The sequence below is a fragment of the Copadichromis virginalis genome, linkage group LG1, assembly GCF_057382275.1.
Source record: "Copadichromis virginalis isolate Kocher_CV1m ecotype Utaka linkage group LG1, C_Virginalis_male_GT1.1, whole genome shotgun sequence".
NCBI classification, from domain to species: Eukaryota; Metazoa; Chordata; class Actinopteri; order Cichliformes; family Cichlidae; genus Copadichromis; species Copadichromis virginalis.
The window spans coordinates 9,407,809-9,424,687 of NC_140618.1; the positions used below are offsets into that span (position 1 = coordinate 9,407,809).

At 39.2% G+C, this 16,879-nt stretch overlaps 1 protein-coding gene across 1 annotated transcript in view; it reads left to right on the forward strand.

Annotated features, from left to right (window-relative positions):
• Nucleotides 1–646: 646 nt before the first annotated feature.
• The window catches only part of tent4b (terminal nucleotidyltransferase 4B), a 30,693-nt gene continuing 14,460 nt past the window's right edge, over nt 647–16,879 (forward strand). The window contains exon 1 of the mRNA XM_085447645.1: nt 647–1,578. Within this exon, the coding sequence (XP_085303771.1) occupies nt 1,043–1,578 (536 nt within the window). The 5' untranslated portion in view covers nt 647–1,042. The remainder of the gene's footprint in view (nt 1,579–16,879) is intronic.

The following is a 16,879-nucleotide window of genomic DNA, read 5'->3' on the forward strand; positions in this document are numbered from 1 at the left end:
AGTATGAATTTTGACATCAGCAACCCCAAATTAGTAAAGTGTTTGATTTCATACAGCAAGTGGGATGCTAGACAGTGTATTGGTATGAGTACAAGTCTACTTTGCTCAAAGTGTCTGTTTTTACTACAGAATGGATGAATGAATTAGAAGGTATTTTCTTTAGCATTATTTTAAAAAGGTGCAATTAATGGTAAGAAAAGGCAATATCAAAGAAAATCCAGGGTGTCTGTAACATTCAGCATAATTTTATTTTTTAAAAAGCAAGGCTCTCAATAAGGTTTTGTTTCGTATGTATGCTAAGATGTAAGTTAATAATAAGGAGTAGGAAGGCTGTTTTTTTCTTGAAAATTTTCCCCCTGTCAATTTAACATTTTATAAGATAAATAATTCTATATTAAACATTCGTTTTTTTTCAATTTTTTTTCAAATATGTCCCGAGTTTCTGTTCTCAAAGTTGGTTTAATTATTAGTTTTATCTTTAAATTAACTAAATTGAGTTGTGTTATTTATGCACTATATGTCACGCGTTTCCCACGTTTTCTCCCATTATAATAATCAAATAAGGAGAATCAGACGCTATTATGTAACAAAAAAAATAGTCGTCCGTTGCGTAACAACACTGCCCGCCCCCTTTTCACTCGCTCCGCGCATGCGAAGTACAGATATACACGCCGCCATTGAGGGACCCACGATCTGGAGGAAAGGGTCAGAGAGGTACTTCTACCAGCGGTGCCTGCACGTTTTTCCAGTCTTCTGCTACAACTTTGGCTTGAGCTACCGTTTTTAATACTTGACTCAGGCTCTTGACTTATTTGCTGTGGATGTTTTTGGGTCGAAAACTGTCTTCATCGTTACTACAAGGGAGCCTGTTGTTTTTCTTTTTTTTTCTTTTAAAAAAAAAGTAGATTCTAGAAGTAACGGGCAGCAGCTATAACGAGGCTACAGCAGGCTAGCTAACGTTAGCCAGCGACCTGGCTAGCTGCACACGAGCTGAGCATTGCTCGGTGGTGGCGGGGGGGCGGTTTGCCTACAGTGTCATTTGATGGATCCGAGGATCGCCTGGTTCCAACCAGAACAACGTGGACCCGCTAACAACCTGTGGATGCAGATTTGGGAGATGACACAGAGAATTGGCTACTTGTACGTGAATAACAGCTACACTACTGTATCGAGCCCAAAAGCTAACGTTAACGGGGTGTCGGGAGCCGTCGTCGCAGAAGGAAACGAGGCACCCGATACAAAAAGCAGCGGCATCGGAGAAGCCAAGACTCAGGGGATGTCGGCCCCGATGGGGGATGGAGAATTGACAGTACAGGGGGACTTCATACCACTCGAAACTAACAGCAACCACAACAGCCGAGTCGTTGGTACGGGCGGTGTCGGTGGAGGAGGGCAGCAACAGCACGGCAGCGGGGTCGCTGTTAGCAGAGTCACGGACGGACAGCCCCCCAAAAGAAAAAGGGACAACAAAGCTAGCACTTTCGGATTCAGTGTCATCTTAAACGGTGACAACAAAGAATATGTTGGTTACACGGGCACGCCATGGAAAGAAAGGAACTACTCGGAGGGAATTATAGGGTAAGAAAGAGTTTAACGAAGTTGGAAAAGAGAGAACCTTTATAAATTATTTTACTGTATTGGACCCCTTAATGAGGGTGTGAATGTGTAAGCCAACCCCAAGTAGGTGTTCACCTGCAGTGTTTTATTTATTTGTTTATTTAAAGCCTAACTTGAACACCTGCATGCTGAGATAATTGAGGCTGTCAGATCCCATCCCCACCCACTTTGTCAGCTCCACCTATCGTGTTGGGCAACCATGTGCAATGTTTTCTAATTGCATTAAGGCTCATTTGAGCATAAAATTTAATACTTTTGGTTGAAAGGCACCTTATTTAAGACTATTATATAAGGTTATGAAAAGGTGCTGTGGTGGGAGTGGCGTGAGTTCACATGGCTCCTTGGCCAAAACCATATGGTATCTCCTTTGCAGTCCAGAGTTAAAAGAAAAAAAGTTTGATAGTGCTCTCTGCCACTATCATGAAACACCAAAATAAGGAAGTATATTGTGGAAGAATGGCTTTTTATCCCTCCAAAGTTGCAGAGACTTAGAGTCGGTGTTAAGCTCTATGGTTTGCATATCGATGACCAGCTCCTTGTTACAGTCTAATTATTATTTCGATTCTACGTGGTTCTGGATAAATATTCAACACCATATGAGTCTCTGTAGTATTTAGAACATTATAGTGATCATTTAGGTTAAGTGATAAGTGTACCCAGTCTTGTTCTTATACGTACTCATTACTGTTGCTGGGTAAAGTTCATGTTTGCGTTCACCAACAACTTTAGGCGAAAGTGGGGAGGCGAAAACTCCTTTAATAGAAACGAACCTTTGGAAGAAACAGACCACTTCAACTGGTTATGAGAGGGAAGGAAAATGGAGAAATGACAAACAGTACAATAAAAAGTCAGTAAGTTGGTGGGGGTCAGTAACTGCAGATCAAAAGCCTTCTGCTCTTGAGCCAAACACACCTGCAGTACAAGGAGAAAGAGAGGACAAACAGTTAATGGCATTCAATGCTGGTGTACTCAGAATGCTCAGAGGGTGAAAGATATGACAGAGGACAAATTGCAAAGGTAAAGAATAACATCATGACACTGACAAATACAAGGTGAAGGAATGCAAATCAACTCGAAACAGGTTGGCTAACCTGGGCTGATGGTAGATCAAATCTGCTGTATGGATGCTATACTACGATTGTGGTTGTGAAGTGGCCTTTTAGTTAGTGTCGCTGTGGATTTCTATTAGCCTGCGGAGTGTGATCATAAGTGCTGTTAGTCTGTGGACAGCTAAGGAGTGTTTGTAGCCCCTTTTAAGGAATTAAATTATTTTCCTGTTATTTCTAGCCACTAACAACGGTGTATTTTAACACAGAGTGCACTGTGAAAGCAAAAGAAAATGCAAGTTAAAAGAATTTTTGGCATTGGTGGTGATTTTTGACCAGCACTCATGGATAGTCAACATGGTTATAGCATTGTTATGGCAATCAGTCTGTTTCCCTGCTTACAAACAAACCCTGCTTAAAATCTGGTTGTCTTTGAAATATTTATTATAGTCCTAATGCTTTTCCTTTGGAGAGGGGTCAAAGACTCTTTGGGTACCAACATTATTCATATGCAAGGGAAAAAATACTGGAGTTTAATGCTAACTTCAGCAGTTATTTGATTCATAATTTCCACAAAGCAGATTCTGGCAGCTACTAAACTATACTATCACTTCATTTGAGAGACACTCACTTCATTTACTGAGAATGAGATTTGATTCCGTAGAGAGCATGCATGTTTAAATTGCCGGGCTTATATTGTTGTTCCTACCTACTACATTTAGTCTTCTAGCATTAGTCTACAGTATTGAACTACATGACTCAATGAGAGAAGACTGCCTATATTAACTTTTTGCCTTTTTCTTTTCATTCTTGTCATTTGTTTCTTTTAGATGTGATCACTGTGGGGAAATATTTTGGTGGGTGGGGCTCTGTTTTAATTTTCTTTTTCTTAAAGCGCAGAAGTTTGTCTCTTTTCCCACCCCTTTCTGTTAGGCAAGTGCAGACAAGCAGAACACCCTGGTGTGGAGTTTAGTCTTTGGCTGATTCTCATTTATAGTAATATTGTAGCTCTGTGTTTGCTTAAGGACATTCCTTAGTGATTAGCTGGGCTAATACTAAAACCTGAACCTCAGAGTTAGAATCGGACTTCAACCACCACGGAAGGCTTTCTGTTTAACCATACTGTAGTAAATCACAGGGCCAATGTGATGTATGGCAGTACAGTAAATGTATTTTGAAAATGAACATGTGCAGAGCTACTGTATATGTGAATGGTTCACTGTAAAATATCCCTTGTTATACATGTTTTGTTGCTAGGGAGTTGTAGCCTGGGAGCACACTAATGCAACACCTTGAGTCAGACAGATGGAATATACTTTTAAATCAGTGGCTTTAAAAAGCACTGCTGTCATGGGTGCTAGCATTAATGGTCATGTTGTTCATGAGAAGAGTATCTTGTGGCTGATTGGTTCTTGCTTAAAAAGACTATACTTTTCTACTGTTTTTGACTGTGAGATGTAGTTACCTGGGATTTCAAAGACCGCTTGTCCTATTTTATTTATGTCATGTGCACATTTCTTGATTTGGCCGGCATATTGGATGTGATACAACCACTGGTTGGTAGGGGGAAAAATGTTCCAACTGGTTGGCAAGTTCCTGTGTGTCGCTAGGTGAAATTGGTTTCACCAATTTCTTCCTTTTTTTTTTTTTTTTTTTTTTTTTTTTTTTTGTAGATTCATTTTTTTGCCTGGAGATTGGCACACTTGCCTATAGAGTTTCATGTTTATCTTAGCGTACTAACTAACTCTAAGCCCAGAAGTAGTAAAACTTGAGAGGGTACGATGGTAAACTGGAAAAGGAGAATGCTTGCCTTTAGGGCTGAACGATTATGGAAAATAATCTAATTGCGATTTTTTTTTTGCCCCAATATTGCGATTGCGATGCGATATGCGATTATTTTTTTAAGGTCTTTGTCTTCTGTATTATTAAACAAAGACAAGCAATACATCATATAGTATGGCCAATACTATATTACATTAATTTTAAACTGTTCTTTCCTGGAAGACAGACCTCTGTTATGATGACATGAGGTGATGCATGAATTGATGACTGACATTTTTATTTAACTTCTTCAATCACAACAGTATATTTGAACATACACAATAGTTTATTTTTAGCTTACAAACATCTGAGCATAAAGTGCTGACAAGGAACCCTGGTGTAAACATTAAAATGAAAGTCAGTGCAATGTGCAGATTGCAGAAATATACATAAACAAAATCAGTGGCTTTACCACACTCAGTTTTTCGACATCTGTGAACTACTAGACAGTCATTCAATTAAAAAATAATATTAAATAAATAAAACTAATAAATAAAAAATACACACATCTTACTGATCTCTGCAGTCAGTAACATTACACATAAAGTGCAAACATAATAGCAATTGTATAAACACACACACAAACACGCCTTTAAAATTTAAAGGCGTGAAATTGGACGGTCTAGTTCTGATTAGCGTCACCGCTGTCTCGGTGGAGTTTAATAAACTCGGCCGTCTGCTTCTTGCTATCTAAAATATAACCAGACACTGGTGTAAATTCTCGACTGTCTCATACTTCTGTTTAATAAGTTTTCTGTTTGACGTTTAGTCAGCTGTGTGAAAACCAAGGAGGAACCCACCCGGGGGATTAATAAAGTTTTATTTTATCTAATCTAATAACTTTAATCTCAGCCAAACCGATTTACTCACGAACAAACAAAACACTGAAAAAAGCCCAACAATAACATTTTTAGGTTGTCTAAGTGACTTATATATTACGTTTAACCCGAGCAGCGAAACTCCACGGTGATCTGAAAATGATGTGCCAGGAGTTGTGCCGTTCTCGGCCGCATCAGTAACCCTCGAGCTCCCGGCTAGTTGTCGAGCTGGTGGGTAGCAGACGCCTCTGAAAACGTCGAAGCACTTTTGCAAATATGGGATATCTTGATAAACCGAGCAGATATTTGATGTTTACACAACTACTTTCTCGCCTGAAAATATGTTAAAAGTTTATTTTGTGACCCAGAAAGATTAGTATGAGTAATTTTAAAACTTAGTAGCGGCCGCCATTGCTGGAAACTGGAGTTTGGCTGGGCCGCGCTATGAATTCTGGGATATGGTAGTAATTTGGACAGCCTTCGGCGCGTCGCTGTGACGTAATCGGTCTACAAATGCGGCCTCAGGAGGATGCAGCCCATGAATTTGGACATGTCCAGAGTATAATCGCAGCCTTTGCGGTTAGAAAATTGCACTTGATCATGTCGCGATATTATCGCAAATGCGATATATCGTTCAGCCCTACTTGCCTTCAAAGCAAAAGCTCTGTATTTTGCAAAATGTTGGCTACACTACTAAGGCACAGCTTTTACTTTGAAGGTGAACCCTCTTCATGTTCAGTTTGCGTCACAGTTTCACTACATCTTGGAGAGTAGCTGGACAGTGTTTCTTAGACAATCCGTCATTGCCATTCAAAGTACAACTGTAGCAATATGTCACCAAAGCAATCGCAAGGCTGCTATTTAACCAACTGGTTGGGAAATACACTTTTCCCTCGCAACAAGTGGTTGCCAGGGGGCTGGCTGGCTAGTCTTTAGGCGTGCATGGGTGGGGATTTTAGTAATAATTTTCCCAGCAACTGCAGTAAACCTCTAGCAACCACATGCAACCGAATGCCTTATTCACGTGATCCTACATTGTCACCATGACAAAATGGTGTGGAAGTTAATACCATGTGATCTGTGGACATGAGTGTGCAAAACATCAATTGAAGTTGATGAGGTTTTCAACAATTTGAATTTATAGGCTCAGTCACCAGTTTTCGTTCACAGTAAGACTTTAAGTCTACTCTCATAAAAATTGGGTGATTCTAAAGATCAGACCAAAGCCATGCTCATTGGTTAACCCCATCTTCACCTTCACTTTTAGTGGGATGATGTTAAGTTTTGCTGAATTGAATTATGGATTTGTTGCTTTGCTTGCTGAGCTTGCAGTGAAAAGTCCAGTAGAATTCATCTTGTCAAGTGCTGTTACAGGTGTTAGCCAACCAGATGAGCTTTATTCAAATCATTTGGTGTGGCTTTGGTCAGTCAAATCAGGTTATTAAAATATACTGAAAATAAAGTGGTTGCACTTCTAGTTTGATGAACTGTAGACAAAATGAATCCTTGTGGAGAGTCATCACCCTGTCTATTAACAAATGTATTAGCATGCAAGCTAGCTTGTCTCAGTCCAAGATTTATTGTTGTACCTTTACAAGTTGCTGTTGCTATGACAATCATGCCAACATGACCAGAGAAATCTTGCATTACTCATGTTAAATCTTCCAAGTTTCTTCTCTGTGATTCATCTGTGATTAGTAAGAGCTATCTAAGTGAGCCATATAATAATAATATTGAGCAAGTGTTGGTTACACGTGTGAAAAACTGTTCTAAAGCCTTTCATCTGCGCTCTTAAGAGAACAGGGTAGTGTGGGTTCAACACAGAAATTTGCAGACATAGGGTCCGCTCTTCGTACCTCGCTAAGTAAGTTAGCTGGATTTGATTGTTGACGATTTTGCGTGATCTTGGATCGTTCGGTTCTCCGAAGCTCATCCGGGACTTGCTGTCATAGCAACAGATCCGTAAGTGTAAACCTGCTCGGGAGCAGGCTTACTTTATGTAAACAAGATTAGATCGCGGCCACTCAGGTATGTCCGCTTCATGTATACGAAAGCAACAGCGATATTTTACCACTGTTTTACCATAAATAAATAACATCAATGTAACTAAAGATAATGCAGTATTTGATCCTTTCATTGATTACATACAGATACATACAGGTCATTTCCTAAAAAAAGGGAAATGTACTATTAATCATTCTATTTCATGTATTTGATTATTTCAGCTGTAATTCATATTTTAGAGTAGTAATTGTAAATTACTTCGTGTAATCAAGATGAGAGACCACGGTTATAAAAGCGAAGGTGGATTTGGGAAGTCTGTCGCAGCCATGTCCTGTCCGTATACGCGAGCAGCCCATTGCGGAAGGTGCAAGATTGATAAGGAGAGTTCTCAGAATTCAGCGTATATTGCGGGACAGACAGGATCCTTTAGCTCAGCGCGACAGTGTGCTCATAGAGAGATATCGATTTTCCCGTGAGGGTATTATTCACTTAACCAACTTGTTGACGAGGAGGTGCAGGACTACCACCTGTCTTTTTGTGCTCTGCCCTTTTCTTGGTTGCTGTTATAAACAAACAGATTATTTCAGGGTCTCTTTTCAAGAGACTAAAAGCAATATAAGTGATAAATATTACCGTTCTGAAGAATATTCTTATATTTCACTTTTACTTGTTCCCATGTTCTAGTGGGTCCTGTTGTGGCTCTAATGTGAAAGAGGATATAATGTAACATAATATAATATAGTGTAATATAATAAATTTACCCTACTGGTGTTGGCCAGAGGGGCCGATGGCGTGATATGGCAGCCTCGCTTCTGTCAGTCTGCCCCAGGGCAGCTGTGGCTACAACCGTAGCTGCCTCCACCAGTGTGTGAATGTGAGAGTGAATGAATAGTGGTATTGTAAAGCGCTTTGGGTGCCTTGAAAAGCGCTATATCAATCCAATCCATTATTATTATTATTATTATTATTATTATTAAATTACTTGCGAGTTTAATTTGTCAGCAACTTTCTGCCAGTCCTCTCTCCTTGCTTTTGCAGCCTTTGCAGTGTTCCCTTGCGTTTTAATTAAACTCTGAAACTCCTGAAATCCCTCAATCAAGAGTTCTTGCTCTGCTGCCGAAAAATACCGAGCGCACTCCTTCGACATTTTCGCCGACCAATCAAAGGGTTGCCGATCAATGTTTCTACTATCGATGCGTAGCCCCTGTTAAGCCACCCAGTGATCTCACATTACTTCATCCAGCTATACTAATCGTCAACAACAGGTGTGTTCGGAGAACCGGAATAGTGAGCTCAAAGTTAGCGCGATGATTTGATCTTGGATGTGTCATTTGATCTTGGATGTAGTAAGCGAGGTACGAAGAACGGACCCATAGTCTATATTGTACCTGAGCATTTTGTTGTTGTTTTGTTTTTTAATAAACAAAACAACAAACAACATAAACTGCCCACTGTGGCTACTGTTGGTGTCATTTTGGTTCATCCTTTTCTCCTTCAAGCCCTCTTCTCCAGTCAGGATTCTACTAAGATCTAGTGTCTTAGTTATTTCGTTATGGGCTGTTGGTTGTGTACCCAGAATGTAGTGTAGGAATAGGCACACAAATTTTCCTTTACAGAGTGGCATAAGGCAAAAGTGGAAAATGAGCATTTCAGTTCTTCACCTTTTGATTTTTTTAAGAAGAAGGTAAAGAAGTTTTAAAAAAACAAAAAAACAAAAAACAAAACACTTTTAAAATAAAAAATTCCACTCAAGCTTTTACTGGGATTCCTGTCTGGTTTTAGTCTGTGACCAGCCAAATTTTTGCCATTTTTGCCCCCCTGTGCAGTGACATGCTTTAGATTCTTTTTCCCAAATCTGTCTTGTCAATGTTTTGGGCAGCAGGCGTATGTAAACCAGAGAATCACTGTTGCATTTTTGGTATTTGAAAATGGCAAAACAGAGCAATATGGTAGTGCATTTTTCCATGGGACAATCTGTACACTATATTTGGGCATGTGGGTTGGCTAGAGAGGCAGAGGCATGTGCTTATTTGTGTTTGACGCTCCTCCAGGTTTTCTGGAACTTAAATGGTCCAAGCAAGCAGCCTGCCTCTTGATGGCAATGGATCAGTGTTTACATGCTCCACACGGCCTTACTTCCATTAAACAAAGCCAACCCACTTGAGAGTGAAACCTGAGCCCTTTCTGTCCATCCAATCAGATTAGGAGCTTGAAGGGAGTGTTTCCACCTAATTTTCTAGTCATGTAGAACAGCTATTTAGATTCTTGATATGGTCACAGGAAGTAAGTGTAGATGGTAGAACTGTGGCCTTTTTCTGTCCTGCAGAACACATGTTGTGCTTTTTATTGTGTAGATAATGTCTCAAGGTTAGTCATTTACAGCAGGGACATGATGTTAGAATTCAAAGTGATAGGTAGTTTTATTAGATTACAAGGCTATTGTTTTGGTCAGTAGTGTTGTACTGTGGTGATTGTGTTGACTAAAATGGCTTTGCCCTTGACTGTTAAATTAAAACAAAACTAAAAAAACAAAAGGGGGGGAAAAAGAAGCAATTGAATCAGTGAGGAGGGTGGAGGACACATTGTGATCTGGTAGGACGTTTTATGCCCAGACTAATAGGTGTTTTGATTATATAGCTGTTCTCAAAAGGCCAAGTGCTCATCTGCCCCAACTGTGAAAAGTTTGCTTGTGCAGACGGCCCCAGTTGGCAGTAAACTTGCATGCCTTGGGAGACCTACACAGTAGTAACTAGAAAGTAATAGAGAGCCATAGCTAATCGCAAACTGTAGCATGCTACAGACAGTAAACTGGGTGAGAGATTCTGAGGGCTCTCAAGACCAAAGTAACTGTTCATGATTCTTCCACAGATTCAACTGTGGAAATGTTGCTTTACTTCCTGTCAATTGGTAAACTTTACTGAAAGCACTCTTCCCATCATTACTCTACCTGAACAAAATGGTGATTTGAGCTTTTAGGTTGGGGCAAAAATTCACTGCTGTAAAGTAAAAAGATGAAACCTGCTTTAAAAAATGCAAAAAGGAGTCTTTAAATGCAGATTATTTTTGTTTTGACGATCTTAAAATTAAGCTTGCTATACTACATGTGTCCATTTTTGTTAACTTAAATGGCATTTCCAAACATGGGAGACAAAACATCTGAAATAGCAAGTCATAGTAACAAAGATTTATAGCTAATGCAAGTAGTCCAGAGGCATTTAAGTAGACGTTAAGGTACCAAGTTCATTGCATTTGAAGTTAACTGAATTTGTGTTTAATATTTTGGATATGTTTGTGCATGCCCACGGCCACGACACAGAAATGAAAGAGTAAAACAAAAATAAACAACCCTCATGTCAAACCTGACCATAGTTTTCACCTTAGCTGAGGGCTCCAGTTATAGAGTACATCTCTTACAAGCTAATTAAATGTGTGGTTAATAGTTCACTAATGAGTTGACTCACCATATTGTTTTATTACCATTTACTGCATCCATTTTTTTTAGATATTTATATGACCCTAGGACACCCATAGACAGTGCCTCTGTGACTAAAACTCTGTTAGTGGAGCTGTGGTTCATCTAGTTTCTGCTGGCTTTGACATCCATGTCACCCTCTCCTTTTTCTTTCTCTGCTTACTGGCTGGCTGTCAGCCAAAGTGTGTAAGCTTGTAGTGAGAAAGAAGCCTTATGCATGTCCTGTGAATACCATGTAAAACGGGCCCACTCTGAACAGCACGTGTGGGCAGCTGGTCATACTGTCTTCCCATGTGTAGTGAGGAATGTAGTTGTTTTTTTTCCCTTTTTTCTTCTCTCTTCCAGTCCTATGGAAACTTCCTGTGTTCCAGTGCGATGCAGTGAACTTGTAAAACAGTATTTTCCAAAGGAAAGATCGTAACTGACTCTTGTCTATTAGTAGTTTAAAAAAACAAAACAAGGAAAAACAGCCACACAAACATTTTATTACCATTTTCTGTTTATTGCACTGTTGTAGGTGAGCTTTGCATGGCTGACAGTTAAAAATGGAGCCCTATTTATTTAAAGCGAGGCGTTTTAGCTCCTCTTCTTTTAAGTTGATTTTCGTATTGCTCATTGCGAATAGAAGGTTTGATCAGCAAATGGGTAGACTTTCTATGCTAACAGCCTGGTACGAGTTGACTGTCTGAAACTGAGTGCTTAGAGGACCCTGAATTTTGGTGGTAAATACACAGAACTCATTATTTAAACCTATCACAGTGATTGATATAGAGATTTTCCTGGTGACTGTTTCAACTAACAGAGGACTGAAGACCTAGTCTAAAAGCTAGAAAACGCATGGTTAACAATCATGTGGTTGAGTTTACACTGAGACTGCTGCATCTGTTCTTTTACATCAAAGTACTGCAAAACTGTGCTGGTTTGTCCACATGTTTGCAACTAGCAGAAGTACTCCTGGATTGTATTTGATGACTAGCCAGGGCAGCAGCATTTTAAACATTAGTTGCACACATCCTTAATATGAGCATCAACCATTGTAACTTTATTTATTTTTAAACATGATGATTAGAGTGATTTTCAAGCTCCAACTACTATCCTGGACTATATCAGGTTTCTGGTGTAGCTATTCCTATTTAGACCATAGCACCCTGGTACATCATTCAGGTGTACCCAGGCCTGTCACACTTAGTCAGCAGTGTGTGGGCTTTTGTGTAACTGGAGCTGTGTTGTCCCAGTGGCCAACATTTACCACCGGATCAGTTCATTGATGAAACATTAATGAATATGCCATCTGTGTGACACTGACGCGTCTACTTCTGTTTGTGCTCGTCCTCATTTAGCAACACTGTGTGTAATGCGACTGGTTTGCCTCCAGGCATCCCCGTCAGTTCAAAGCTACTGTTGTTGAAGATGTCATTTCATAGACACAGCAGTGTCATGTAACGTTGCTGTAGATGTGCATGGAACCCTTTGTTGCAAAGGTTGGCACAGCACAAATTTCAAGCCTTGATTTGACTAAAAGGATAATGTTTGAACTTGTTTTGGCTAAATATACCAACAAAAATGGCGAGAACTGTAGCATGATTAATCTGGTGCATAACTAGACTGCATTGAGCAGGTGTTTTTCGGCACAGGAATGTCTTAAAGTGGCCATTAAATATTAAATTCTAAAGGTTTGCTTCAGTAAATACATTTATTGGAACATCCAGTAAATGTTGCTCAGTGTGATGTGACAGTAACCTCTTTTTCCTTCATTCTCACCAACTTAACAGATGGCTCTCATTCACATGAACGCTTTTCAGCACCACACCCAATCCTGCATCTCTACCCTAATTTTTCTGTCTTACCTCTGAGATATATATAGATATATATATATATATATATAGATATAGATATAGATATAGATAGATATAGATAGATAGATAGATAGATAGATAGATAGATGGATAGATATAGATATTTAAATATAAAAAAATTTTTTCCAACCACCAGAAGGCCCTATTATGCCTCCTGGACAGGGTGTGTCCTCATGAAGTATAGCCCCTTTTACAGGAATTTATTTACAAAAACATTCAAGTATGCATAAAAAAAAAAGTGCATTTGGTTGGAGTGTACAGTCTTGTTTTCGAGTATAAATTTTAATGCATAAACTGAGTCCTTGTGATTTGTGCCAAGTTTAGTGGGGAATGAAGCCAACCAAGTTCAGCAACTCAACTCAAGCTGTGCTGTGTCAAGTCTCACCCTCACTGTCAGCAATTTGAAACTTAAGCTGCCAAGTTTTTCATCCTTACCTCTGACCTGTCAGTCCTGCTCCTGCACTGAATCACTGCCTGATCACTGATGTTTTAATCTCTGTAGGCTTTGAGGGAAATGGTTACTCATTGCTTCTCATTTTCTATTTATTATTATTATTATTATTATTATTATTATTATTATTATTATTATTATTATTATTATTATTCCTCCTTTATTTATCCAGGTAAAAAAAATCTCATTGAGATTAAAAATCTCATTTCCAAGAGAGACCTGGCATCATGGCAACAAAAGTCACATACCACATAGGTATATAACATTTAAAACATCATTTGTTATGCGGTTAAGAGCTCAGAGCTCTGTCTCTTCTGCTGTGATAAATCATTTCAAATGTGATTTAACTGACTGGGAAGATATTTTGATTATTGTGGAGCAATATCGTGAATTTCACTGATTAGGGCACATATGTTGCCATACCCCCCCATACATACATGACATTGCCTAATGGTGCTGGACACCTGGGGACCTACACGTTGAATTGCAGTCACCAACCAATCATTTGATAGAAAGTAAAACATTTTTAAATGTTTTCTAAGATTTGTTTGAACTTTTATAGTAATATTTAGCTTTTTAAGTGCGATTGGTGAAAACTAGACCTTTGACTGTGCTTTCAGCTATCACAGACTGTTTTCATAGTTTTTTTTTTCTATTTTTATAAATGAAATGATTAGTAAAAGCACTGCTTTAATTCCTCAGACCGACACAAAGTCAATTCCAGTACTCTGGGGAGTAGGGCTGTGCGATATGACCAAAATCTCATATCCCGATATAAGACATCTATCGTCCCGATAACGATATAAATCACAAAAATTTAACATTTTCTGTGAATCTCGGGCAGCTCGACTTGTGTGAAGTGTTTCCAGCTGGGTGTCGTGTACCTGGAGTCGAGTGTTTTAACCGATGCATGTAACGATACATTTTTAGACATAAATTTAATGGCCGCCGTTTTCTTTGAGTATTTATTACACAGCCTGCTGCGGGGAAAAGCCTGTTCTAACGTTTGAGTCTAAGGTTTATTTTTTAGCACCTGACGGGTCTTTTTTTGCTTTTCATCCGTAAATACTCTGCATACTCTTTCACGTGATTCAGTTTATTTTGAAAAGTCTCAACAGGATCTTGAGCTTTTTGTGAAAGGTTTATATGTAAAATAAACAAGCGGACACGCGTTGGTTTTACCGTCGTTGTTGCTAACAACAACGCATAAAAACAGGCGCTTGTCCGTCTGTAGTATATTAAATATAAGAGAAAGAGAGAACTTTAAGAAATTAATATAGCCACTACAGTGACCATCAAAACGATGAAAAAATATTGCCGTAAACAGTTTATTTTGCGACACCACGAAACAAACGATAGCGTAAAATGAAACGATAGACGTTTTTATATCGTCATCCGATATATATATATGTTATATCGAACAGCCTTACTGGGGAGTCAAAAAGTGGTGTCAGAAGAAAATTCAACATTGCTCCTAAGCAGCTCTGCTCCATTCATATTTTATTCATACATATTGACCAAATTACATTAGAGTACAAAACACAACTGGTTTAAAATGAAGCAGCACTAATGTTAGAGGCAGCAATTGGGAATAAACATGACTGGCAACATTTCAAACACTAGAATAAGCTTGTTGGAGGAAAGTGTTAGACTTCTCTCCAAGTCTCAGCTCTCTGGAAAGCTGCTCTTCTAGGTTATGTAACACCACAGTGATATAGGCAAGTGGGATTATGTGATAAATGGTACCAAGGGTCCTGAAGCTTTCAAGTCAGGCAGGCCAGAGGACTGGGATGTAATTTGATCCTAGAAGGTGAGGCCAGAGGAGGAATTCATTATTTGTTTTTAAATGTGTGCTCTCATCACTTGAAAACAAGGAAGCAGTAGTACTGTTTGCTGTAAAATGAAACCTAGTGGTGCTGTTGGTAAGTGAAACTGCTTGACATCAATGTTCTGTTGAGAATGCATTTGACAGAGGTTAATTTAACTTGACCTATTTTTAGGTATCCTGAATGAAGCCATGGTGACGTGTGTTCTCTAAACCATGAAATTAAAAGTAATTCTTCTGTAATGCAGATTGGAGCTTTTCAGTTTCTGTTTACCCTTAAATGAAACTTAGTGTGTGATTGAGGCTGAAATTTCTCCAGCGTCATTGGAGGGTGGGGCAAAAAAACCCAAACAACTATTTGCATTCTTGGATGTCCAAAAGAAATGAATTGTATGTGGTACCAGCTTGTGTTCTGTATAAAAACCTGCACTTAAGGTTATCAAACTTTTCAGAAGGAAGATGCAAACAGCAGTAACATGTTTGATGTGAAAGAAGGAAGCGAATGAAACTAAATGAAGCCATTCTGTTCACTTTATTTCTGTATTTGAGGTCAGCAGTCTGAAGCTTTCTTTAAGATGAAACCGTCCTTCCAGCTAATGGAAGCATCTTTGTGACAGATGTAATATCAGCATGCTTTTCTGGGGAGAAAAAATTGCTTTGGGGATCTTGTCTTGTCTTTATCTGCCCATAGTGGTAATCAGTTTTCAGTTAGTATTACTTAGAAGTAGAGCAGGGCGATATGGCCAAAAATATTTATCACTATATATATATATATATATGTGTGTGTGTGTGTGTGTGTGTGTGTGTGTGTGTGTGTGTGTGTGTGTGTGTGTGTGTGTGTGTGTGTGTGTGTATATATATATATACACACACACACACACACACACACACACACACACACACACACACACACACACACACAAAGGGCTCAGAGAAGAGCTCGAGAGGATGTGGAGGGTGAAGGTAACGGTGGTCCCCGTGGTAATCGGAGCACTAGGTGCGGTGTCTCCCAAGCTAGGCGAGTGGCTCCAGCAGATCCCGGGAACAACATCGGAGATCTCTGTCCAGAAGAGCGCAGTCCTGGGAACAGCTAAGATACTGCGCAGGACCCTCAAGCTCCCAGGCCTCTGGTAGAGGACCCGAGCTTGAAGGATAAACCGCCCGCAGGGGCGTGCTGGGTGTTTTTATATATATATATATATTTGAAAATTTGCAATAACTATATAACTGACGATATAATTGATGCGAGACAAAATACAACTCCACAACATTACTAGCGCAAAAAGACAACCTTCCATTTATTTTCACTTAAACAAGAAGCTGGTTTTTATGTACATTAAAGCTTTATAAAAATGTAACAGTGCAAATGCAAATTCCTTGCTGAAAGCTGACACATCCTGAGCATAACCATGTATAATATCCACTAAAGTTAAAAAGAAGTGCTTTGCAACATTAAACTGCAGTGTGCAGTACGTATTTTTCGTACCATAAGGTGCACGGGATTATAAGGCACATTAAGCGAAACAAAGCAGTCAGATAAATCAAACTTTATTAAACTCATTCTTCTTGCTTCCTCCACTTCTGTACCATTGATTCATTAATGTTGAATTCTCTGGCAGCTGCTCTATTCCCATTTTGTTGCAGTATATTAATGACTAACCTCATATTGTGGATGGATTATTTCAGTTGTTCTCCTGACTGAAGTTTGGTCCGTTTACAGCATCCTGCCATGCGATTGCATTTGTCTTTAACTATCAGGAACCTTCACGTTAACTTTTATAAGTGGGAAAAGTGTTAGTGTTTGTCCTCCAGCTTCACTGTTTATGTTATGCTAACATAGCTGTGTCGCTAGCGATCACGTAGCACATCATTATATACCAACTAGTCCAACTTCAGTAACCCTACAAACGTCACTGCTGTTTAGTTTCCCGTCTTCATTTATGTTGGAAGTGATAGCAGAGGTGTACGT